We start from the raw sequence: 23,854 nt of genomic DNA, 5'->3' as shown, positions 1-23,854 counted from the left end.
CACCACTGCACTAGAAGAAATCGTTTTCAACCAAAAGCGCCTGCCATTCGCTCGAAAACACCCGCACACTATACCCTGTGAACTGGTAGGCTCATGTATGTATGCTTCAAAGACAAACCTATTCACAGCTGTGTGAGCTCACAAGCCACATGCTTCCAACCTTTTTTTCTTGCGTGGTTTAAGTGGTATAACTTTTCACCGTACAGCTCTGGGCCACACACCGCAAAGACGACAGAATTACTTCGATGGCCAAAAAATCTGGGCCGGGTACTCGTCCTATTCTCCACCGCTTGCCAGGGTTCACACTCATCCGAACCACCTTCTCGCCGTACAGCGTTAAACTCGGCAGCAACTCGGACTCGGCGTAACACCCACAGATCACTGACCCATTACAATTCGGACCTGCTGCTGCCACCTGGAGCACAAGAGTCACCAGCACCATCCGGGTAAAAGGGAGGCAAAAAACAGAAAAGAAAGAAAATACATACACCGATTCAGGTGGCCGATTCACACTCAGCGGGAGTTCACCGTTACAAGTCTCGTCCGGGACTGACAACTTGGGCCGTGTTGCGAACTGTTGTGCATTTTGTTGGGGCCCACTTTGCTCTCGCTCAGATGCCACCAAAGACGACCACTCTCCATACACACGCACACATTCCTAGGGTGCGTACAAAGGGGAAAGAAAGCGACAAAACAATCGTGCCCTAGCCTAGTTCCTGTGGATGGGCTGTGCACAGGAGAGCTTGGGAGAAATAATAGCTACAACAGGACTTTTATTACTACATCATGACACTCCCAGCATCCAGCATCCGGAGCAGCCTTTGATGTTACTACAAAACATTCCACTGTTTGGGAATCCTCTCCAGCGCTTCTTTAGCGCTCAGTTGCTCAGAGCAAACTCGACCTTACCAGAGGCTGCTTTCTCACTCGCGCGCGTACGTACGGCCCACAGCATCTTTAGCTTTCTCATCGGGGCGCGTCACGCGTGCGCATCTCCTGTGACATTCTAAGCATGTTTGGAGATACAGATCTGCAAAAAAAACAGCGATGAGAGGAATGGTAAGCGCAAGCAAGAGGGAGACACATGTCGTGGCTGAGTAGAACTGTTCCCGTCACGAACGACCCCATCAATGATGACGGTGTAGCTGGGGCGGTAGTAATAGTGATTCAGCTTTACTATACCGTCAAGGCTGCCCTGGCCAGATGGTACGATATTACGGAAAGCTACTACGGATCAACAAATCGTTACTCGGTGGTACGTTTGATGATTGATTTCATCGTATGAAGTGCTGCTAATAACTGCGACAAATGTCGGTGTGGCTCTGTGATTCTGTAGGATCACCTGAAATATAATGTTTCTGCTTTTCAAATTTGATTATGCAAACTGAACATAGAACAGAATGCAGCTTTTACTGCAAAGCTTTTGTATTAAACTCACTTTAAATGCCACTTAAAATTCAATTTTAATTTTACAGTATGTTCCACTTTTTTCATGATAATAATTGATTCATATGAATGCCTTTACGAAGCCAAATTTTACAAACCCATATCAACGATGTTCGCTGTTTCGTAGCGCGCTTGAACAAAAAACTTCAAAACACCAGGCGTCTCCATTACATATTCATTCTTCACCTACCGCAGTACAAAAAGTGTCGTAGCAAATAAGACATTTAATGTTGCATATCGAAACAGAACAGCAGGGAAGGAAGTACCGAGCGGTTCCTTTTGTACAGTTTGCTACTTCTACTGGGGTTTCCTCCTGGTTCCGCTTTCGGCTGCCTGTAAGCTAGTCCTTGGCCCATTTGTGCCCAGTGAAACACATCCTCATGCCGGCGGGCTTTTCGAGCGAAAAATCCCTTGTGGATATAATTTTTAGATCACCAAAGAAATCACGCCATAAATCTGAGCTTTCAATTCGATCCCGTGCAAGGGTGGGTGTTACGAAACCAAAGAATAATAAAAGATCACCCCAACAGCCCGTGGGCTAGAATGGTGGGACATTCAGCTCCCACCATACACACCCTTGCGTGGACACTTTCTATCTGTGATGGATTAAGTTCTACGTATATTTGTCATCTTTAGAAGCTTACGGGTTCGCTCCCACCTTTCCTGTAAGAGCCAACGGCGGAGGGTTGTCTCAGCAGCCTCAAGACGGCTATCGGAAGGAATTATTCTACGGAACGTATGCCGGGAAATGGGGAAGTGGATTGAAACCGGGCTTAGATTTTAACCAGAATTTTCCCAAGGTATAGAGGGGACATCAGCGCAATACGATCGTTCTTGTATTTTATCCGCTTCTTTGGAAAAGAAAAAAATATCCACATCGGGAAGTGTTTATAAAACAGCAGATCATAGGATGTGTTTTATTACTCTCCTGGCTTGTGTCGATGTAAAGCATTTTCACAACGAAATGGCTGTTTCAATTCGAATTTGCAACCGGCAATGTGTGGTTAGTTCAGGTTTCAAATAGGATTTCTTTTCTTCTGTTAGAAAAAGAAAATAAAAATCATCATTGTTATTTAATTATCTTTAAACCTGCATTTGAATGATTGAAAAGTCCCAACATTCTGAGTAAGTTTAAGTTGCTTAAATAAGGCATCCACTTTTCAACCTTCTTTCTCTACCAACTAGCTGCAAGTGAATACTACCAGTGGCTCATGAATATGCATAACAAACCACTCAAAACCATACAGTTGACCGATCGTCAACATAGGAATGAGGGCAAACACTCTAATTTAATTGTTTGGCTAGTGCCGTTTCCGCGCCGACAAAGGCGACGATATTGTGCCAAAGCAATTAAATTTGTCTTTAGCATTCGGAAGCCGAATGGTGTTCTAAACCATCTTCGAAAATTCACCAACACAGTCGCTTCTTGCTGTGCGTGAGAGCGAACGAGCGAGAGAGAGAGCGAGAGATAAGCGCGCCTGTTGATGGAGGCGCCTGGTCGCTCAAGCGTTTTAAAGCGAACATTCGGTTGGCGGTGAATGGTGAATGGCCCCGTTGCGGGTAACTGTGGCATTATCTGCATTTAACCGATGTTAATGATTGTCATTTTGGGTTTGCTAGCTCGTGGGCTGCGAATAGTACGATAATAATGTGGATGACGACGGCAAGCGTCATCCCACACACGTTTAATGCTTGACGGGAAGGATGTGTATGTGTGTGTAAGTATATGTATGTACGGTGTTTATCTTACTAGATAGTGTGGAACACACTTTGAAAGCCCCATTCCAGTTGGATACTACTCGTGCTACCACCACGGCGCAGAGGACGGGAAAAAATCCTCTCACCAAACCACAACAACCCACACGGTAAGTGATAATTATTAAGACTCTTACAAAGTTTAATTAACGTATAATGCATAAGCCCTCCTCCCACCGGCACTGTGGGTTACCACCCCTAGCCCACTGCCACTTCGTTTCTCGATCGCCCTTTCCTTCGTGCAAATAATTTTCCCCCCTTTTTCATTCAAAATGAACATATGATGAAGAAACCGCAAGTCAAGCTTTACCATGAAATTGAACTACACACACACACCACCGTTGTGTGTGGTTCTGCGCGAAAAAGCGAACTTCACCATTATCGCTTTCGCTTCCACATCTAAGTACCGAAATACCTATCTCACTGTAATCCTTTAAACTATTAGAATACAACACACACACACACACACACACACTCTCGACAAAGCAGCGATACATTTAGCAGCTTATGCTAGTAGTGTGGTTAGTGAGCATACACCCCAAAAACATCCTTGCCGCTTAATTTCGCCACGGTCCTAATCTTAGGTCATCCGTTGTTCCTTCCTGCCTGGCCTGGTTCGCCTCCCACAGCAGAACAAGGGAAAAGCGAACCGCATTATCGCTACGGTATGGTGCTTTTCGCCGTGCAATCGTGCAAACTTTTCTTCCACATCACTCCATCCAGGAAACTCGTGGGTTTTCAAACCCCTTAGCCAGGTATGCTGCACGTCCCTCGCGCACGCACCTACCTGGGTAACGCTGCGTTGCGAATAAAGTGATTAAAACTCGTTCACCAACCCCCCCCCCCCTCCCCCCTCTCCAGCACTAAAGTTTGCTCTAAAAGGGGGTGGTTCCGAAACCGGGGCCGGCGGACGACTAGCGACTGTGGCCAGCCGGCCGAGAGTTTGTTATTACGCGTGCCCTTGCAGCAGGGCACCGGAATTGCCGGCAAGGTTCGGTTGGCTGGTGCGGGGCGGGCGGTTGAAACAAATTAATTAATAACTACCGGGCCGGTTTCGCACGGTTGAGCAAGAATAAGATGGTAATAGTTTTTATTGCTCTTTGATAACACGAAACCCTTTTTCCGGCCGTCTGCCGTCTGCCTAATCGACTGGCAAAGCATTTTGCAGCGGAAAGTTTTGTTCGAATGTCGGTGCATTGTTTAAATGAGTGTAATAAAATGTTGTAACGCTTTTGATTGATGAAAAACGAAACTATCTGTTTTGGAGGGGCGTTTTGTTGTTTGCTGACTTATGTTAATTACAATTAACCATTTTAACAGTCTTCAAAAACAATTTTTATTTGTTAATATTAATTTTATTTTTATACGAGTTTATACGAATCACCGCTAAGATTCCCGGTAAGATTCTGACCGCTTTAGAGTGTATTATTTCTATATTTCCTATTTTTTTAATGGTAATTTGCTCGTCCCTGAGATTCTACAAATATCTACTTTAAACTTTGACTGAAAAATGGGGGATGAGGAATCACAAAGACGGCAGCGGAATTGGGAAACCTGGATCGTTTAAATCGAATAAGAGATACGAGATTATTAAAAGCTTTTAAGAGCCGAAAATCCAAACTTTGTCCCACGAGCCAGAGTATCCGGCTAAATATTCCTGCCATGCAAGATGTATCGTCATCGAACTCTTCAAGCCACACACTGTGTGAATTCGACACCTGGTGCAAGCGCAACGCTTTAACTCTTTGCATCGACAAATGTGTCGCCCCAACACCTTTAGCCGATCGAGAGTCCGAGGCTGCCTCTTGAAGATCAATTCGATCAAGTTGTGGCTAGGTGCAAGCAATTGCTAGGCTTGCTTGCTAGGCTGCACCAAGTCGCTATATTGCTCTCTGGTTCGATCGTTGATGCAGTGTGCGAGTCGACCGAATCCATGGCGCGGTGCAGCTTTGCCCTGTGCTGCTAGCACCGTAGCCTGGACTATACTTCCCGGCGCCTGCTGCTCGGTTTGCCGCAGCTTGAAGAACGAATTCGACGGGCCAGACTTGCCTTTATTGTTAGATTCGTCGACGGTTCCGTTGATTGTTGAGCGCTCCTCTCGTCGGTGGACTTATATGTAGTATCCGGCGATGCTCTCAGTCACGGAGCCTTTCCACACCCTTTCCATGAAGTCAGCCAGGGACCCACAAATAGCTCACTCACTCACTCATGTTGGCCTGCTCTTTTAAAGAGCACGTCGTCGTTACATGGCCCGGTCAACAGTAGATCTCCAGGAAACTCGATCCCTGGCTGCAGCATCCCATCCATGTAGGCACCCGATCTCCGACAGGTCTCCCTTCACCTGATCCAGCCTACAAACTCACTGTGCTCCCCGACGCCTCGTGCCGAACTGGGGGTCGCTGACGAATACCTTCTTGGTGGGGCATGAGTCCGGCATCCTCATAACATGCCCCAGCCATCGTATCCTGCCGGTCTTTGCTACCGTCAGGATGTCCGGTTTTCCGTATAGCTCAGCAAGCTCGTAGTTCATCCTTCTTCCCCACACTCCATGCTCGAACACACCGCCAAAGATGGACCGGAGGATGCGACGCTCAAATACGCCGAGATCGTTTGCATCCTCCGCTCGGATGGTCCAAGTCTCGTGGCCATATAGGACCACTAGGAGATTCAGTGTGCGATATATCTCACATTTAGTGCGGCTCGAAGTCTTCTGGATCTCAGCAGACAGTGAAGCCCGTAGTAGGTACGATTCCTCTGAATAATGAGTCTCCGAATTTTGCTGTAACTTAGTAGAACTCCTCTACCACCTCGAGGTTGTCGCTGTCGACTAACATGCTGCTTCCTACTCGGGCTCTGTCACGATCAGAGCCTCCGGCAAGCAGGTATTTTGTCTTGGTTGCATTGATCATCAATCCAATTCTTGCTGCTTCACGTTTCAGTCGGGTGTACGCCTCACACACCTTCGTTGTCGTCTTGCCAACGATGTCAATGTCGCCGGAGAGAATCGTGCCACGGAGATTGTTGTTTAGCCCCGTGCTTCGTATGACACCTTCCAAGGCTACATTGAACAGTAGACAGGAGATCCCGAAAAAACAAGTTCGATACTCTCACTCTGCGCTGCACCCCGTTCTTGGTGGCCTTTAACAGCCGGATCAGCTTTCCAGAAAGGTGGTGCCATTGCATTATGTTCCATAGCTCATTTCGATCTATGGTATCGTAGGCCGCCTTGAAGTCGATAAACAGGTGGTGCGTAGAGATCTGGCGTTCTCGGCACTTCTGGAGGATCTACTGAAGAGTGCAGATTTGGTCAGTGGTGGATTTGCCTCCAACAAACCCAGCTTGGTAGCTGCCGAAGTAATTTCTAGCAAGTCTGCACCCACAAATAACCTTGATTTCAAAATGAAGTTTTTTTTTTTGGGAAAAACTCTACATTGATTCTGATTCGTATCAATGTACAGCCAAGACGGAATTGCAATACACTCTGTAAGGAGCTCATAAATAGCTGAATATCTATGAATATTTAGTTGCTGACAGTCTTGGCCAAAGACCCAGGCCCTCTCGAGAAGCGAGGGCAATATGTTTGTAGAATCCTTATTGTATGTGTATTAAGTATTTTGCTTCGTTAAAACGGCTAGGCTATAATATCTTTTATGCATAAAGTTATCTAAAATAGTTGTATTTTTATTATCATAAAAAATAGTATACATAAACTTTCATTCGGATTTACACCAATATTAATATTTCGAACTTTTTTGGGACGACAAACACCAAACAAAAACTTTTCCGTCATCGTCTACTTATTGCCACAGTGATTGCCGTTTTGCCGTACACGTCCGTTACAGTTCCGAGTTCTAAATGTGAATGGATATTTGATGAACTGTAGCAAAGCAATGCAGCTGGAATTTATGAACTCGTTCCTCTCCGCTCGTTATCTGTTTTGTTCGCAAGCTGCGTATAACAATAACGTAAGAAATTACCTCTTTCCGTTGTTCTGGACAATAAAATTATTTATGCTGCACATTCGCTGTTCCACGCACGCACAACTTTTTTATTTTATTTTGAGGGAGTATCACATTGCCACTTGCCATGGATCCTAAGCCCGGTCGATGTATGTATGAATTGATCCTGAATTACTCGCCCATAGTTAGTTGCTTCACCAAACTCACAGCAACTGAAACAATCGTAATTTTTCCCAAAAACTTTTCCACTTTCGCCAAGAAGCTATGATGTCCAGCAGCTGAAACGATTTCGCGTGTCTGGTTTTGGATATGTTGCAGACAAAACTTTTAAAATCAACCGTTCAATGGCGTTGCTCATCATCGGTAGTTTGGAATAATCGTATTTTGGTGTTCAGTCTTTTTTATTCTTGCTTTAGAGACAATATTAGACAAAATATCTGTTATTTTGTTGAACATTCTTTCTAAATCAAAAACAGTCTTAAAACATAAAACGATTTTTCAGTTAGTTACTATTACTTATTTACTTTTTATTATATCCAAAGTAAAATCTCCTCGCATTACAATGCCTCGCGCTATGCTAATTCGGTCCCGCCTGCTCATCGTTTCTCGTTCTAGCTAGCGTTTCCGTAAGTGAACAGGTCAGTTGTTTTTAGGCTAACATAAATTAAAGCAATGATACACCAGGAGTTTCATTGCATTGTGTAAGGCGGTACGGTCTAATTCAACTAAGAGCCTCGCTGCAACGACTGATGAGGGTGCCAACACATCACTGAGTTAGCCGATGCGTGGAAACAGCTTTTTGTTTCTCAGTAGCGCGAACGAAACACAAAAAGGCTCGACTTTTTACTAAGACTGTATTTCATGAATCCTAACCCATACAATGCGTACTCAAAAGAAATGTATTCTTATATGCGTTCGAAATAGTAATTATTTTTAGAACAAATGTAAAACACTAATCGTACGAATCGTGCACTAGATTTGTTCGTTCGACCTACCAGCAGTTCGCAATTCGATACCGAGAAAACTACGGTCCTTTCACGCTTAGTAGCAAAGCTTCTAGCCAAAGTAGGAATTGTAGGAGATAGTGTGTGCAGAGGGTTGACATGTTGTGTGGTGGTGTTGGGGTGACAGTGAATGATACGATCAAGATTTCTTCTTAGAGAAGAAAGCTTCCGAAGCCAAAAGCAGTTCGAATGCTATTCCAGTAATAGCGGGTCCAATTCTGTTCGGTTGTTTGCATCTCGGCCGCCGGAACCATGGTTTGCTCCAGCTTAAGTGTTGTGTGATCCTCCTGGAAGATGTAACGAAAAGTCATTTCAATAAACTGATTGATAAAGGTGCCAATGCTGTATTGTATTGTTGTTTGTTTAAAACAAAACAGAATTCAACAAAGACGAGAAAACGTTGGCTGAAACTAGGAGAGGTCTTGGCCTGTCGTTTTCTAGATTCCCTTTACGTAGTTCACCCGTAGCGGGCTTGTCGCGTGAAAGTTGGTGCATGCACGATCAAATTTAAACCGGATCAAGATAAAAATAGAATCGATTGAGCTTTATATGGTGGCGCCGATCTTCACACGACAAGACCGGGGGTTCAAATCCCCTTCGGACCGTTTCCTCGTAGCCCGTACCGTTCCACTGACTATCCAACTACGTGGTATCAGCAAGTCTAGTAAGCTATTCGATTGTGTAAGCTTTTCAGTAGGTGCAAAGTACCTTGCAAGTTCGTTCTGTTCCGAAAAAAAGGAACCTCCCCATTACTACTAGCTTCCTCGACTTAGACCATCTATTATGTTTTGTCTACTTCTAATTAACATTAAAACTAAGTCAACATTTCAAAACTACATACCTCTTCCTCCAACTCTATCGTGACGGTAGAATAATGTCCCGAAGGCCACTCCTTGTATCGCCAGGTTTGTACAATTTTCTTATTCGGTACGATTTCTACAAACTTGCCACTGATGTTGCCTCCAAAGTAAATGAAGCTAAAACAAGGAAAGGTAAATACAATTTATGAACTCTTTACCAACTGAAAAGTATCCATCGGTTACTTACTTTCCACCCTCAAAAGGCTCGTGCTTTACGTGGCCACGGGTAAATGCCGTCACCATGTCTTCCCTCGTTAGCGCATCGAACAATTCGTTAGCTCGACACTGGAACTTCGTGGTAATTTTTATTGTCTTCACGTCCAGCTTGCAGCCACCGACATTTTTCGTGGGATTAACCGTAGTACTGGTGACGGTTTCGAGATCAAACTTTTTCCTGTTAAATCCACTAGCGAACACCGTTTCTTTGTTGTGCTTCTGCGGCGGATTGTCGGTACCGTTTACCTCGTCCTTTTTCGGCAGTATCAGCCCCTTGGCAAAGTCAGCCTTCAGCGCACGGATGTAGGCGTCCAATTGCTTTCTTAACTTATCCCGCCCAACGTTATACATGAACAGCTTCATCTTCTCTGCGGCCGGATTCGAACTGTCCAACGACACCGTTAGTTCCACCTCATCTACATCGTTTTCTTCGGACAGATTCGGAATGGTCACTTTGCCCGTCACCTCTTCATCGTTGTACCGGCCCTTCCACAGCAGCACTATGTTCCACTCGTAGAAGAATATAAGCTTCCCTTTCCGGTTGTTGGCCGTCGCCTCGCCCTCCAGCTGATCGATCTTTGTTACCGTGCACTCCAGGCCAGAGTCGGCAATTACAAACCCGTCGAGCAGGGACCTCAGCTTATCCTTCGACCATGGGGTTGCATTTTTCTCTGTCCAGTGCCAATTGTTGACATTTGTCGCATCCGGTCGCTCCTCCACAATCCAGCGTGGATCACCTTCGCCCCATTTGGCCATTTTCACTATGCTCAGGAAAGGTTTACTTTGGATGCAAAACCTACACAGCGAGTTATCTCGTGGCGTTGATCACAGCTAGTTTGCCAGTGAGGCCGATACTATGTGATTATTTAACGCTGCTGCGGTTATTCCTCTTTTCTCTATCGTGCACGGCTTGAGTTGCTGGGAAAAGAAAAAAACGTGTCTTTTCTTTACGCAAATGCTATTGCTAGTACGATGGGACGTTTATTCTGTTGAACAGCTGGTTCTAGATTTCAGGCACGTTAGCTACAGACTGTTATCCGGTGCAGTTTTCATTAACAAATACAAGCTGAGCGAACGCAAAAGTTTCAAGATTTTTCTAGATTTTTCGGCTTTTACATGCTGAACCAAGGCAACTGTCAAATGCCGCTGAACAGCTGTCAAAAAGACAGCATGCACAGCGGTGATGGTCGTTCAAGATTTTGCCAGCATTGTTCGATGTTTTCGATGATTGTTGTAATGCTGTGAGGTTTCGCGATTATCTCCTTAAATACTATCTGGACTATAAAAACGAAACCAGAAAATAAAAATACCTTCCAATTAGAAGCAAATGAAACAATTTTGTACGAAAAATACGCTCTCCAGTTTATTAAACAAATCTTTTGCTTACACACAAATAAGATGTAATTGTAAAATTTCTTAAATATACCTTATTCTCATTTTATTTGTTGAGCTCATTTGTTGAGCAAATGTAAAACGCAAACCAAATATACATCTTAGATAGCCGTACCACGTTCCAAATTCTGTTTGATCTCTGCCGTATGCTCTCCATAGAACCGTTCCAATTTTTTGTTGAACCGAGCATTCTTCTCATTAATGTAATCAATATCAGCATCATCGTTGTGGGTGCGTCTGCGCGAGAACTTCTTGCGCTTCGCTATCTGCCCTTCCAAATCTTTCACCATGCTGTCGATCGCGGCCGGTGTATCCTTGTGGAGTCCCTGCAGTATAACGTTCGGTCCACCGTAGAACGCGTCACCATACTTCTCCTTTTGCTCTTCGTACTTGACCAAATCCCTCGCTGGCATCGCTTTTACCAACCGACTGTACTGACGGGCCGTTTGTGCTTCGTAGTCCGAGAAGCCCGGATCTGCGTTCCGTTTCTTCGCCCTCAGCTTGTCGATTCGATCGGCTTCCGCAGCGGACACGTTAAGCATTTTCACCCGATTGTAATCGAGCCCTTTTTCTTCCGCTTCCGTACGTGCTTGTAAATCGCCTATAAGCCATTCGGCTTGCCGTTTTCTGGCTTCCCAATTTGCTGGCAGCTTCTTACGCTCGTGTTCCGCGATGACCTCTTGATGGTTGGAAGCTCGCGCCTCGTTACGTTGGGTGTGCAGTTGTTTCAAGCGAGCCATACGTTCGGCCTGCTTCTCGGCAAACGATTTCGATGAACTTGCGGCGGTTTCAGCCATTCTGGGGGGTTTTATTTAGCAAAATAAGATGAAATTCTTACTGCGCTGTTTACTCTACAGCTTTTCTTTGTAAACAAAACCAAGGTGGTTGGAGAAAGATAGTTTCATGGGTGACATTTGACATTGGACCAATTGGTAAGAATGTTTTTAATTGTTTTTAGTATTTCAAAATGTGTTGAAGCTGAAAACAAATGTTCAAATGATTCGGAACAATAATGTTAAGCATATTTGCTATTTTAATATAATAAACATTCAGAAATAAGGAATCCGCCATTTTATGACAGCTCAAAAGTCAATGAAATTTGACAGTGCGACGATTGATTTAAGCGATCACATTGCATTCGAAAAGACACATACATTTTTGTAAAAATACCATGATAACATAAAAAACTTTTTTTCTATAGTAAAATTGTGTTAAAACTACGCAAATTGTTATCATAGTGCATAATAAGGCGTAAAAAACAGAATCATTGGTCGAAAAGCTGAAGTAAAATCGATCCAAAATGTCAAACATTTTCAAAATGGCGCATCATGTAAGGCGCTGACTGACCAGGCGATACTCTGCATCAATTTAAATGCTATTTCCCTAGAGCGCAGGCAAGCGAAGCATCGTCAGAAAAATAATAAGCAGTGCGTTGTGCGGACGCGTGAGATATTTCGCTGAATTTCTCAATGCCCAATCCGGCCATGGGTTGTCTGATCGTGTAGAAGTAAGGTTTGCGATTTGGCATTACCAGTGAAGTGTAGCTTTTGCGACAAATTGACGCAAAAAGGAGCCGGGAAGCAAACGCGTCGCTTATATGTGCATTTTAAAGCACGCATCGTCCATGCAAAGTGATCCAAGTTACCATAAATTTAGGTGCGTTTGTGTCTGTGGTTTCGTGTTCCGTGGAATGTTATTAACGAATGGCTAGAATGGATTAAAGTTCCGTGCGTGAAAATCAGTCATCGTATCGTATCGATGTGTCTCCGTGCTGCTTCCACACGGCAGCGTCCTAACCAATGGCCCTAAATACTCCCAAGCGCCTCAAGACGGCTGTGCCGCCATGCGCAAATTACTTAAGCACACCACCACCATCGGTAAGCATCGGATCACCGCCACCGATCGAGACACCCTCAGCGCCCGCCGCTCACGGTCAGCAGCTTCAGCTGGGCGTGCTGAACACGTCCGCCCATTCGCAACACTCCACCTGGAACCAAAACAACAACTGGTTCGGTGACGCGACCAGTCCGGCATCAAGCTGCAGCTCACCGGATGGACATCAGAATCGCAGCTACGGTGGGCATAACTCGTCCGGCACTCCGCTCACCTGGAACACTTCCAGCAGTGGATCGGCGGAAAAGTCGGAAAACAAACGTGGCCGGCCACGTTCCGAAGCGCTGACGACGCTCATGGTTGAGGGTTCGATATCGCCGTCCGCTATTAAATGCCGCTACTGTAATCGAGTTTTCCCGAGAGAAAAATCATTGCAGGCGCATCTACGCACACACACAGGTAAGGTAGACACAGGTTGCTGTAGAACTTTTTATATTTTAAATTGAAAAAAAAAAATGCGGGGACAGGCGGAAATCTATCCCTGCCATCCAAACTAAGGCTTTTGTATTATTGGTGGTCTTCTAAGGTCCCGCCGGTCGCATGTAATGGCTTACTAGACTTGGCTGATACCACGTTGGATAGTCTCCAAAGCGAACGGTCCGGATGGGATTTGTACCCCGGTTCTGCCGTGTGATGATCGGTGCCGCTTTGCCCCTACCAACGGGCCGATCCCCGAATTAGTATTAAGCAACGAGAGCATATAAAACATTCCATGTAATTATCACCTGCTTTCAAGGCTGCGTGAGTACTTAAGAGCTTTATGAGAAGATTTCATGCTTCTGGAGCATTTTTTTTTGGGTCAGGTGATTTCAGATATTGTAAAAAAAAAACAATGCGCCTCGGCACCTGCTTTCAATTTATCGCATTCTTCAGCTGGGTTTGCGTTTATCGCTGTTCCTCCGGTATCCTTTTCCCCACGTTCAATCGCTTTTTAGTTTCACCACTTGTAAGCTGTCTGTCTGCCTCCGGGCCAAACCCTCTTTCGCTCCAATATAGTTTTTTTTTGTCTTGAATTGGAGTGTAAAGAAATCTCCCCTTTGTAATGAGGTGAAAGAGCATTTTATGATAATTCCCCCAGCATCATCATCGTCTACTTTGATGCAATATGCAGCGACAGAAACATCCTGCCGGAAAAATGCAACCACCTGATTGGCACGGTGGCGCACAGGTTCTTCTCGTCACAGCTGGCTCTCTACGACGGCAAAAGGTTGCGTCTTTTACGTTTGGCAGTACGACAAAAAAAAACCACCGCCACCGCCAGGTGGAACTGGAGAAAATATGCTTCTTTAGTATTTTGTTCTTCTCTATGTTCCACCATTTCTGTCCATTCTTCGCCCCCCTCAACGTTTTTGGGAGAAAAGTAACCCAATCGATGATAATGACGTATGAAATAATTTCCTTTCTTTCTGCTGATGATGATGCCCACGATGACGATCATCAACAGCACACGGCATCACGATCATTTTTGGTTGTTTCGTTATTGATGAGCGATCCCAAAACCGCCCCCCCGAAGCCCCGCAGCAAAACAGACCGAAGGAGCGGAATGATTCGCATAATTCCGGACCCAATACACGCACAATCCGCGGAGGTCGTGTGTCGGATGGCGCATAAGAAACGAAAAAAAAGATCACCACCAAAAGCAACCGTACAGAAGAAACTGTTTGCTATTTAAAAGCTTCCATCGCGAGACCGATCGCGCCTTCACGCTCGCAGTTTTGCAACTTGTCCGTGTGTGTGTGTGTGTGTTGGTGTACAAGCGCGTATTACATTTTCTTACTTCTGTGTGCTGCGGAAATCGAAGTGTGTTCACGCACCGGCTTCTTGAAAGTGGTGGCGGCCGGACACTTGGTTCAAGACACGGTCCACTGATCGTATGAGCGTCCAAACACAGCGAAACCTTCCCTGTTGCGCATTGCGTTGCTATGCATTCCTCTCGGTGGTGTCTGGATGTGTGTTGGTGTTGGGCACCATGTACTTATGTTCTGCCGTTTTCTTCAATCGCTCACTCTCTTTCTTAGCAAGCAGCGCTTATGTTGTCTTACTACGCTCTTCGCCTCATACGCATATTTTAACCACACACACACACGCACACGGGCAAACATTTTTAAACCTTCGCCTACTGCGGCCCAGGTGGTTCGATGTATCGGTTTGCACGCTTCGCACACGCACACATCGCACAGTTGGCTTAGCTTCATTAAATGGCTTAAATAGCAGTTCGCGGTGTTTCTTTGCCTTCTTTTCATTTATCATGTTGCGTTTTTAACACACCTTGCACTTTGCGTTGTTTCTTTCTTCCATTTCTTCCTTTTGTATGTTGTACGGATTTTTAATTTTTCACCTTTTTTCTTTCTTCCTGTTTTTCCTGCTCGTTTGTCACATCCTTTTGGATTTTCTTGGCTGTTTTCTTTTGCTATTCCTTCTAGATTCTTAAGTTTATGCTTTGTTTTAGATTTCCTATTTTAAATTTTCTACCGATTTTTTTTTTCTTACTTTCAAGAGAATCATCATTGAACTTTCCCTGTTGGGTACAGGCACACAACTTACACTTGTTCATCTTTTACCGTTTACTGCCTTTCGAGCTAGGATCATTTAAAAAAGGACATCCCAAAGACCAACAGGGCAACTGCAACTGTTGTATCTTTCTTATTCTTTTATTTAGCTTTACTTATTTTTCTTCTTCAAAATTTTTCTTGTTCTGCTGTTGCTACTTCGCTAGTGTGAAGTAGAATTGAAAGTAAAAATGGTCAGACATTTTTTTTTCTTTAAATCTGCTTTAAAGGACCCAATGCATAGCATCTTTTTAAATGGAAAAAATTGCATAATAAATTTTTTATGCTTCGTTTTTGGTTACCAGGAAAATCAGGATTGAAACAATTTTAAAACAAACCTACCTATATTGCTAAATACTTTGTTGAATTGTTTTAGGACTCGTGCAAAATTCAACCGGATCATTCATCGTCCTGCGATGGGATTTGGAAGTATCTTCTCACCCTCGTTTCGTTCTAAGACGGAAAAGACGAAATTACCGGAAAACACCCAGACAGAAGTCACGGATCGCATGCATATGGCCGCTTGCAAAAATCGACCGAGTGCACACCCGAACTACGCCCGGCTCTGTGTATAATGATTACCGTAATTACGCTGATGGCTTGATGTCGGGCGAGAAACAACGAAAGAAAAGAAGAAAAACAAAACGGGCCCCAAAAAATCGCCCATCGATCGTTTTCCAGCTGGTGGCTGGGCAAGATCGATCGTTCCTCTTCATATTCTTTTTTTTTTTTCATTTCCACCGACCGATTTCATCAAATGAAGCGGGCTTTCTTCCTCGCTGCCGGCTACTGATGCTAATATAACTCCTACAATTAATGGATCATTGAGGGGAAAAAATAGAGGAAAAAAAGTCCGGTTCCCCCCAACTGCAAGCATAAATAGGGAGCCTATTTTAGTTTGCCCCGGTTGTGTAGCTTACGGTCATCAGCAATGCTTTATAGTTCCATAGATCGAACGTTCGAGGATTTTCCTTGATTCTTTCGCTAATTATGCATTTGCCACATCCCATCAGGTTGAAGAATGAACAAAAATGAAGCAGCAACAAGCGAATCGCACGTATCAGAGTCTAGCGTTTGGCCAATGGCCCCTTAGGATTGAGCATAGCAAACAGCTAATGTAGAGCGGAATTTGGCAAACGAAATAGCTCAATTTTCCGATTTTTCATAGTGGCCCACAACAGCCCACAAATGGAAGAAACAGTAAGCACAAACGTGAGAGAGATTGTTCTACTGTTCTTGTTATTGCAGCTCAATTCTTTCGTTTCATTAATCCCAACAATAAAAAAAAACCACCCAAAGCAGCACACCCTTTAATGACGGGAGGAAGTTGATTTAAGAAGTTGTGAACACCTCACAAATATAGTTAAATGTACAAAAAGTGCTTCATTTCATCTCTATCGGCACTGTTCCGATCCACCGAGCCGTCGTCGTGCGCACCGTATCTTCGTTCACTAAGCAGGTCAGACGAGGGAATGTTTGGGCGTCTGGGGTGGGTCGGTGCTGTGGTGCAAAAGAGCGTACAAGACGGAAGCAAACGCAGACGTGGTCATTCACTTCGCGCAGATTCGATGTTGGAGTTTTGAATTTTTCGCCCGCATCTTTTTCCTCCTCGATCGTGCGGTTTTCTTTTTCCCGTGCGCGAATGTAGCGCGAAAAGAGGTTTGAGAAAGAGATTTTTAAATTGGGTGGTTTAAATTGATTTTGATTAGATCCGAATCCGGGGTTGCACGAAGCAAAGCGCGAAATGGAGAAAATGGAGCGCAGCAGCGCTACCCAAAACAGGCCTCTGGATGGGATTGTCGCTCATTGATTGGAGCAAATTTTACTCACCAGCACCTTCGTACACTGCACGTTTTAGCGAACCTTTTCATGCAACTCGGTTAAAGATTGGCTTTCTTTACTTTAAACATCCCCTCCCGCAGTGGTTCGATCCGTAAAGGTTCTCTTTTAATTTCTGCGACCCGGAACGATGTGTTTCATTATGAGTGTTTCTCATGTTTCTTGCTCTTCGCTGGTCGCTTCCGAACGAGTTGCGCACGGATTGAATGCTGGAGATGGAATTCATTTCCCCGTTTTTCGACATGCCTTGACAACTTCATTTTTCGACAAGCGTTGTTCGTACTGGGATGGTGTAATGTCGAACATTAACGTTAATCGGATCATCCGCAACAGTTTGCGTTTAGCAATGCGCGGCTCGAGGCGTTGTAGATAATGCGTGATTAACAGTGCATTTTAACGATCAGCGAGCGAATGAACGAACAAATGAAGAGAGGTGTCGTAATGCTTGTGATCAGTGTAGTTTATAGCCACAAACAACATTTTACTAATTAGCGGTTATGGTGCAGATTAAAACAACTGACTTCAAATGTTTATATGTAGTCCATAGTTTCAACGACTAGCTATTTTTTTCTCCGTAAATAGTCCAAAAAAGGTATCTCAAACAAAAAAGAAATCAAAATTTAATGTTAAATTTTGGAATTCGCGATGGATTTATTTAACAATACGTAAACGTATTCAGGTAGCCTTGATGGAAATTAGTAATAGAAATCAAAAGGAAGATCTACTGTCTTGGACCAAATAGCTAGTGGAAGACCAAGCCTTCATGACAGGAATAATCCCATTTTAGAATTTTGTTGTCTTTATACTACTTAAACCATCGAACGTATCAAATCTATTTTATCTTATGTACTACGAAGCAATATTTACAGTATGAAAATAATTCTTTCTCCTGCCCATTCATCCATGAATTGAGCTCGAATTAACCTAAACTCAGACGAGAGACTGTTTAATATAAGGTTATGCAATTTTTTCTGGATTCTTCTTTACAGGGAAATGGGAAATGATAGCGTGCGGTGGACCAACTTTAGCGAATATCGCAAGCACTTATGAAATCCTCGACCACTGATATAGAAACCCCCAATACTTTAGCGAATCAGCAAACTTGTATACACCCACTGATTCAAATCTTGAATTCGAACACCGGTTTTGGGATGCGTTTTTTTTTTATTTCTGTCGTTTGATGGTAAAAACCAAACACTTTTTGATTTATCACTATAAGAACTTAATTTTCTTTTTGGTTTTTGCGCACAGAGACTGGCTAATTTCAAAAAATATTAATGTAAAAAAGTTTGTTCACATTTTTAACGCTTCAATCGGCTACTATACCTTTTCCATATCAATCGCACCGACTTCCGTAATTATTTTGGATGATTTTGTATCTATTTTTGCTAATTCGCTAAAGTATTGGGGGTTTCTATATCAGTGATCAAGGATTTCATAAGCGCTTTCGCTATTCTATAAAGTTGGCCCGCCGCACGCTATCATTTGCATTTCCCTGTGAAACTGTGCAATACCTTGGCGAGTGGTTGAGAATCATTTTAAGGATTTTACACTGAATCCTCTCTGTGCATCAAGCATACTTTTGCTGGAGCAAGAGCCCCATATTTTGGACCCATATAGGATTGCAGAGGGAGTATAGCCTGTTTTTACAGAATTAATTTACTATCTATTGTAGGAGAGGACCGTCGCTTGATGAGAGGATGATAGACTAAGTAGAACGCCGCTTGTTTTGGATTTGAAGCTTTCAATAGGAGGTTCAAAAGTAAGTTGGTTGGCTTAGGTAGGGTTACGTCGATTAGTATAAGTTTTATATTAGGTTGAATTGTTGCTATTCGATATGGAAGAACAATCGCTTGCGTTTTACTGTCGTTAACAAGTACTTTCCAATCTGTTGACTTCTTTTTTGGAGGCCAGATTGAAGTCTTGCATAGACCGAAGAACTATACAAAATTGAAGTGTCATCTGCATAAAATGAAGGATGTGTTTTTATGTGTTGTTGTTGTTACTGAAGTGTAACAGTTGTGCAGGAGAGGTCTTAGGACACTTCCCTGTGGAACAGCACCTGCCCAGTTGATATAGGCATCTGATCGAATGGAGCCCAAATGAAACTGCTTTCCAATAGTATGCGTGTTGGGCAGTTGGCAAATCTGACCAGAGCTTAATTGGGCCTTTATGAGCTTTAATAAAAAGTAAAACACACTTTTCAACAACACACACATCTATATTTTTTATAACAACACACACTGTTATAAAAAGCCGTGTTTTGTGCCCACAGCTGCAGATGGCTTGCAACACCTTGAGTTTGGGGGTAAATTTGTCAGCAAAAACGAACTGTGGCATCATTGACCAGAATCCTGCCTCAAATCTATTTTTATGATCCGTCATCCATAAGAACGCAAACCGCGTATCACGTTAGAATCTGGTCATACAATTTTTGGAGTACGTTAGGTTAGCCTGTTACGCTCTCAACATCTTCAAGTTCAGCTGACATTGTTCCTGAACGACGATTTGGTTCATCCATTCTAGTCACGCTTTGACGTTTTCGAAACCGTTTCAAAACATATTCAAAAGTAAAAGACGCGTTTTTAAGGAATTTTCCTATTTTTCTCCCGAACCATGTTGAATTTTCTAAGTGGGTGTACAGAATTAATTGTCTACATTGCAGCTCCATCGTTAATAATAACTGAAACAAGCACGATCATGCCAAAACAACTCCATTAGAGGGAAGAGTGCTACAATATTTACTCATAAGTGTCCAAAAATTCCATGTAGCACCACTGCGAGCTCTTCTATTCATAAGATAGAGTGATCAAACAGTACTTCACATTGCAACAGATAACTGAGTGGATTAATTTTTTTCTCTGAGCCGCTCATTTCTCCTAATTGTTACGTTTGATGGTTTCGTCCATAACCAGATGGTAGATAAATCGATGGTGACTTTTAAATCGAGGTTTTTCGCATAATATTCTGTTGCATTTGCAGAGTCCTACAAGCTACCGAATGGTCAGAATCTGTCCACCCCTAGACGTAAAACTCGAAGTGCTAGCCTTACCATATCCAACTTTTTCGCTCAGTGATCACATTTTTTGTTCTTTTATTTTCTTTAATTAGAATCCATCGACAATATTATGCCCCCATGCCTGCTTCAAATCTGGAAACAGTGAAGACATGAAATAAAAACCATGGATTTATTGGTCATGGTTGGGTGGATCACCACTAGGACGCTAGGTCGCATCCTTTCAAAAATGACGATTTTGTGGATCATCGCACGATTTGTGGGAAACAATTTTACTGCAAATGTATTGCATACTTTCCGTAGGAACAAACGTTCCACACACTCCAGGGACAAATTTAATATTAATTTCCACCTCACCAGTACCAGCACCAGGTGGAAAATTTAAATCACATTGTTCTACCGCAGTCGTCTCGGGAGTGGAAATGTGGAAATTCGTACCTAGAGAAGAGAAAGCCTCTTAAACCCTTCTTTTCATTTCAATATCGTTTCTCTGTGGTGGCCATTCACTCGAAGGAACACGTGAGCCTCTCTTTTGCCCTTGCGCGACAATCGCTATCATGCGTCCCAAAATGCTAGGGTAGTGTGTTAGAACCGTACACACAAGGACGCGAAAACGGACCCCACTGTGTGCGCGTGATGTCCTTTTGCGCATGTGATGTGTCACGGTGGGTTTGGTGCGCGCACCCTCCATCGAAAATACGAGTTGCGTATGCGCGAGTTGTGTTACACGATTGCACGTGTTCCATCCTGTGTTTAAGCAAACGAAAAAAAAAGGATTCCTGTACGCGAGTTCCCGTTTCTTCCCTTTATAGTTTGTTTCTTTCAATCGGTCCCTTTCGTTTGGTGGAACGATTTCTTGTTACCGTCCTTTTTTCAATAGATATGATTTTTTTTCTCTTAGACTCTAGCGTCTTACGATGTGCGTCGTTTGTATATCTTTTATTTATCGTTTTAGCGCGAAGTTTGCCAGAGCGCTTGCTAGTTGTCCTTGTTGCTCTTGGACGGAAGTGTCCTGGCGTGTAGGGAAATTTCCCCTCACAGCAAGATTGCTTATTTTCCTATCATTCATTCGCAAGAAGACAAGGAACTTCTAAATTGTGCGTTGGTCCTACAGGTAAAACGAATTGCACCACCGAAGGATCATCACCCTAAGGAAGTTCTTTTCCCTCTTTTTTTTTGTCTAAAGGGGAAATAATGCTCCGTGGTTCTATACTGCGGGCCTACAAAACGTGGCGAAGGTAGAATAGTGGACGGATGGATTAGCAATAGATGGGCCTTCTGCCCGATTTTGTTCCATTCTTGTCCACGTTTGCGATTTTAACAATTGATTTTCTTTGCAAAGGTTCTTTGCACATGCGAGAGAATTTATTTAAACCGGTATTTGAATTTACCACAGTGAAGAAGATTGTAAAATTTGGTAGTTCTAATTCCGTTGCACTGCCGTTCCCATGTGTACCTGCACGCGTTCGCGTATCATGCTGGGTATTAAACCTTCGCTGATTTAAAGTAAAAACAGCAAGGGATGGTCGTGTTTTGATGTGCGCAAGAAGCGAGATTCCTGTCGCGGGACAACCCGTTTTCCTATACGGGACGAAAAAAAAAACGAAAAACCCGTCCGAACGTGATACTGTGGCCGTTCGACGCAAAATTATGTTCCTGTGTTGCGCTTCCTTCTCTCCGTTTTTGTCTGCGTCGCCCGGTGGAAAGAATGTTGTTTGGATCTTACGGTTTGAAGGTTTGGCAGGAGATTTAAACGCTTGTTCCGTTAGAAATCAATGTATTAGCGCCGTGTCGATGTGTATGGTTAAAGAAGGTTAAAGAGTAGAGCGAAAAATGCTGCAGACAAGTTTAAAGATTTTTAAAACACAAAACCGTAATTTCCTTTTTTGCTGACTTGCTCGCATGTTTTCAATGAAATATTTATTTAAAGCCATTATTATAATTCCACTTTAAAATGTGTTTTCCTTTAAATTACACATAAGAATAGAATCTTTTAAATTGCACGTATAATATAATCCATGTTTGATATAAAATAATAACCCAACGATCAAACTATTATTGTGGTGGTGGAGCGGCAACGACGCCGGTGTTCTCACGGCAGAGCCTGGGTTCAAATCCCATCCGGAACCGTTCTGCTGTACATGAGGATTCGACTATCCAAGTACGTTGTTATTAGCCATTAGATAGCCGGCGTGACCTTTAGTAGGGCTTTAAGCCAAGAAATAGAAGAAGAAAAAAATATAATCGGATTATTAAAATTCAAGAAATTGTTTGCAAATAATTTATTTTTTGCAATATAAATAATTTTAGGTGAACGTCCCTACCCGTGCGACTATCCTGGCTGTACCCGTGCCTTTACACAGAGTGGACAGTTGAAAACACACCAACGGCTGCACACTGGCGAACGGCCCTTCATCTGCTCGGTCGCTCACTGTGAGATGCGCTTCACACACGCCAACCGGCACTGTCCCGATCATCCGCACGATACGCTCAAACGGTGCGATGATTTTGTAATACAGACGGTACCGGAACAGAACGTTGAGGTACTTAAATGGTTGGAGAAGTATCGGGCCGAGCGCGAGGATCGTACACCAACGCGAAAAACGCCCAAACGCAACAACACCGCCAACGGTGGTGGAGCATGTGAGAATGGAAGTGGTACCACAGCCGGGAGCGTACCCCAGCACGAAAATGAAAACCGTCGATCGTATTTGGCACCACGTAATGCGAACAATGAAAACCATCTGCCCATGGTTGGTGCTGTTAATGGCAGTGTATTGGCAGATTCGAATAGCAGTGCTGGACACGATAGCAATCAGCTCCTATCGTCCCCGGTTACACCGATTAGTTCGTACAAATCCAGCCGTAAAGGGCTGATGGATATGAATGCATGCATGAGCCTTACAAGTCCGGTAACGTCAAAGTTGAAGAATTCACGTCCAAAGCTAATTCACTGGCAGGAGCCGACCAGCCAGGAGGAGGATGAATCTGGCGACGAATGTTTGGTTCCCTCCAAACAATCCACGTTCAACCCGAAGAAGAAATGGTTGCGCGATGCTTGGCAGGACGATCTCGCCAAACCGCTCGAACCAAATTTGATCTCGCAAAAGCTTTTCTCTTCGACGACCTCCACGATGGCTTTGAAGCAACAGTTGCAGCAGGAAAGTGTGACCACAATTTCACCTGCAAAACGGCAGCTGCTTGGTGTGACGGGCCATAGCAAACCATTGCCACGTATGGAAGGATTTAGCAATATTTCTACCCAACCGGCACCGGTGCCTTCCACCATGGCACCACCACCACCGTCGGGGGAAGCGCAGCTAGATGCTTTAATTGATCCCAACCAAACGCGACCAACGGTTTTGATGGTGGCCAGCAAGGATTGTGCCCGTCCACTGTCGGATAAGCCGGCAGCAGCATTACAACCCAACGAAACCGTTTCAAGCTTTATCGAGCTGAATACTAGCAGCCTCACACCTAAACCGGAGGAAACGAGCCGTAAGCTGCAGGGAGCGCTAGCTTTAATACAACTCGCCGCCAAGGACGAACTGTTGAGCGATTCGTTCGACGTGTCGAACGTGGAGGAAACATTTAAATCCACTTTGTACGGCAACGAAACGGCACTTTCTTGCGCAGCACAAGGAGCGAACGGTCACATGCTGCTGGCGGATGAATATGCCGCCGAGGTAAACGGTTTGGGACGATATTCGTAGATATACAGCAAAGGTATAGGGCTACTTCTTGCCACTTCTAAACGGTTTAACGTGACGTAGGTTCCAAAGAAAATCTTCCGACCTGATGATGAAGATAGAAAAAGACACAATTTTAAGAGGCTTTAAAAAGGGTACGATGAGAAGGAAAGTCTAATATGTGTACAGATAAAATTTTGTTTGCGATTGTGCTAGTGACGTCCCTTGCAGCTAGA

At 43.8% G+C, this 23,854-nt stretch overlaps 3 protein-coding genes across 3 annotated transcripts; 1 reads left to right on the top strand and 2 right to left on the bottom strand.

The window, feature by feature from the left end:
* Positions 1-8,978: 8,978 nt before the first annotated feature.
* LOC126567445 (activator of 90 kDa heat shock protein ATPase homolog 1) lies at positions 8,979-10,022 on the bottom strand. The gene is made up of 2 exons (XM_050223665.1): positions 9,212-10,022; positions 8,979-9,141 (listed from the first exon to the last, which is right to left on the bottom strand). The coding sequence occupies exons 1-2, from the start codon at positions 9,994-9,996 to the stop codon at positions 8,979-8,981; spliced, it is 948 nt and encodes a 315-aa protein (XP_050079622.1). The 5' UTR covers positions 9,997-10,022.
* A 711-nt stretch (positions 10,023-10,733) lies between these two features.
* Positions 10,734-11,509, bottom strand: LOC126556299 (pre-mRNA-splicing factor Syf2). The gene has a single exon (XM_050211544.1). The coding sequence runs from the start codon at positions 11,427-11,429 to the stop codon at positions 10,734-10,736; it is 696 nt and encodes a 231-aa protein (XP_050067501.1). The 5' UTR covers positions 11,430-11,509.
* Positions 11,510-12,388: 879 nt separating this feature from the next.
* Positions 12,389-23,642, top strand: LOC126556009 (early growth response protein 1-like). Its single transcript, XM_050211166.1, has 2 exons — positions 12,389-12,924; positions 22,240-23,642. The coding sequence occupies exons 1-2, from the start codon at positions 12,432-12,434 to the stop codon at positions 23,640-23,642; spliced, it is 1,896 nt and encodes a 631-aa protein (XP_050067123.1). The 5' UTR covers positions 12,389-12,431.
* The last annotated feature ends 212 nt before the right edge of the window (positions 23,643-23,854 follow it).

The sequence above is a fragment of the Anopheles maculipalpis genome, chromosome 2RL (assembly GCF_943734695.1).
Source record: "Anopheles maculipalpis chromosome 2RL, idAnoMacuDA_375_x, whole genome shotgun sequence".
NCBI lineage: Eukaryota > Metazoa > Arthropoda > Insecta > Diptera > Culicidae > Anopheles > Anopheles maculipalpis.
This window is presented reverse-complemented; position numbering and strand designations above follow the sequence as displayed.

What these genes read in the sequence shown, in the direction of transcription:
- LOC126556299 (XM_050211544.1), bottom strand. Translation starts at nt 11,429, where the DNA reads ATGGCTGAAACCGCCGCAAGTTCATCGAAATCGTTTGCCGAGAAGCAG.
- LOC126567445 (XM_050223665.1), bottom strand. Translation starts at nt 9,996, where the DNA reads ATGGCCAAATGGGGCGAAGGTGATCCACGCTGGATTGTGGAGGAGCGA. An exon ending in GAGCCTTTTGAGGGTGGAAA is followed by an intron (nt 9,142 to 9,211) that starts GTAAGTAACCGA and finishes TCCTTGTTTTAG; the next exon opens with CTTCATTTACTTTGGAGGCA.
- LOC126556009 (XM_050211166.1), top strand. Translation starts at nt 12,432, where the DNA reads ATGGCCCTAAATACTCCCAAGCGCCTCAAGACGGCTGTGCCGCCATGC. An exon ending in GCATCTACGCACACACACAG is followed by an intron (nt 12,925 to 22,239) that starts GTAAGGTAGACA and finishes AAATAATTTTAG; the next exon opens with GTGAACGTCCCTACCCGTGC.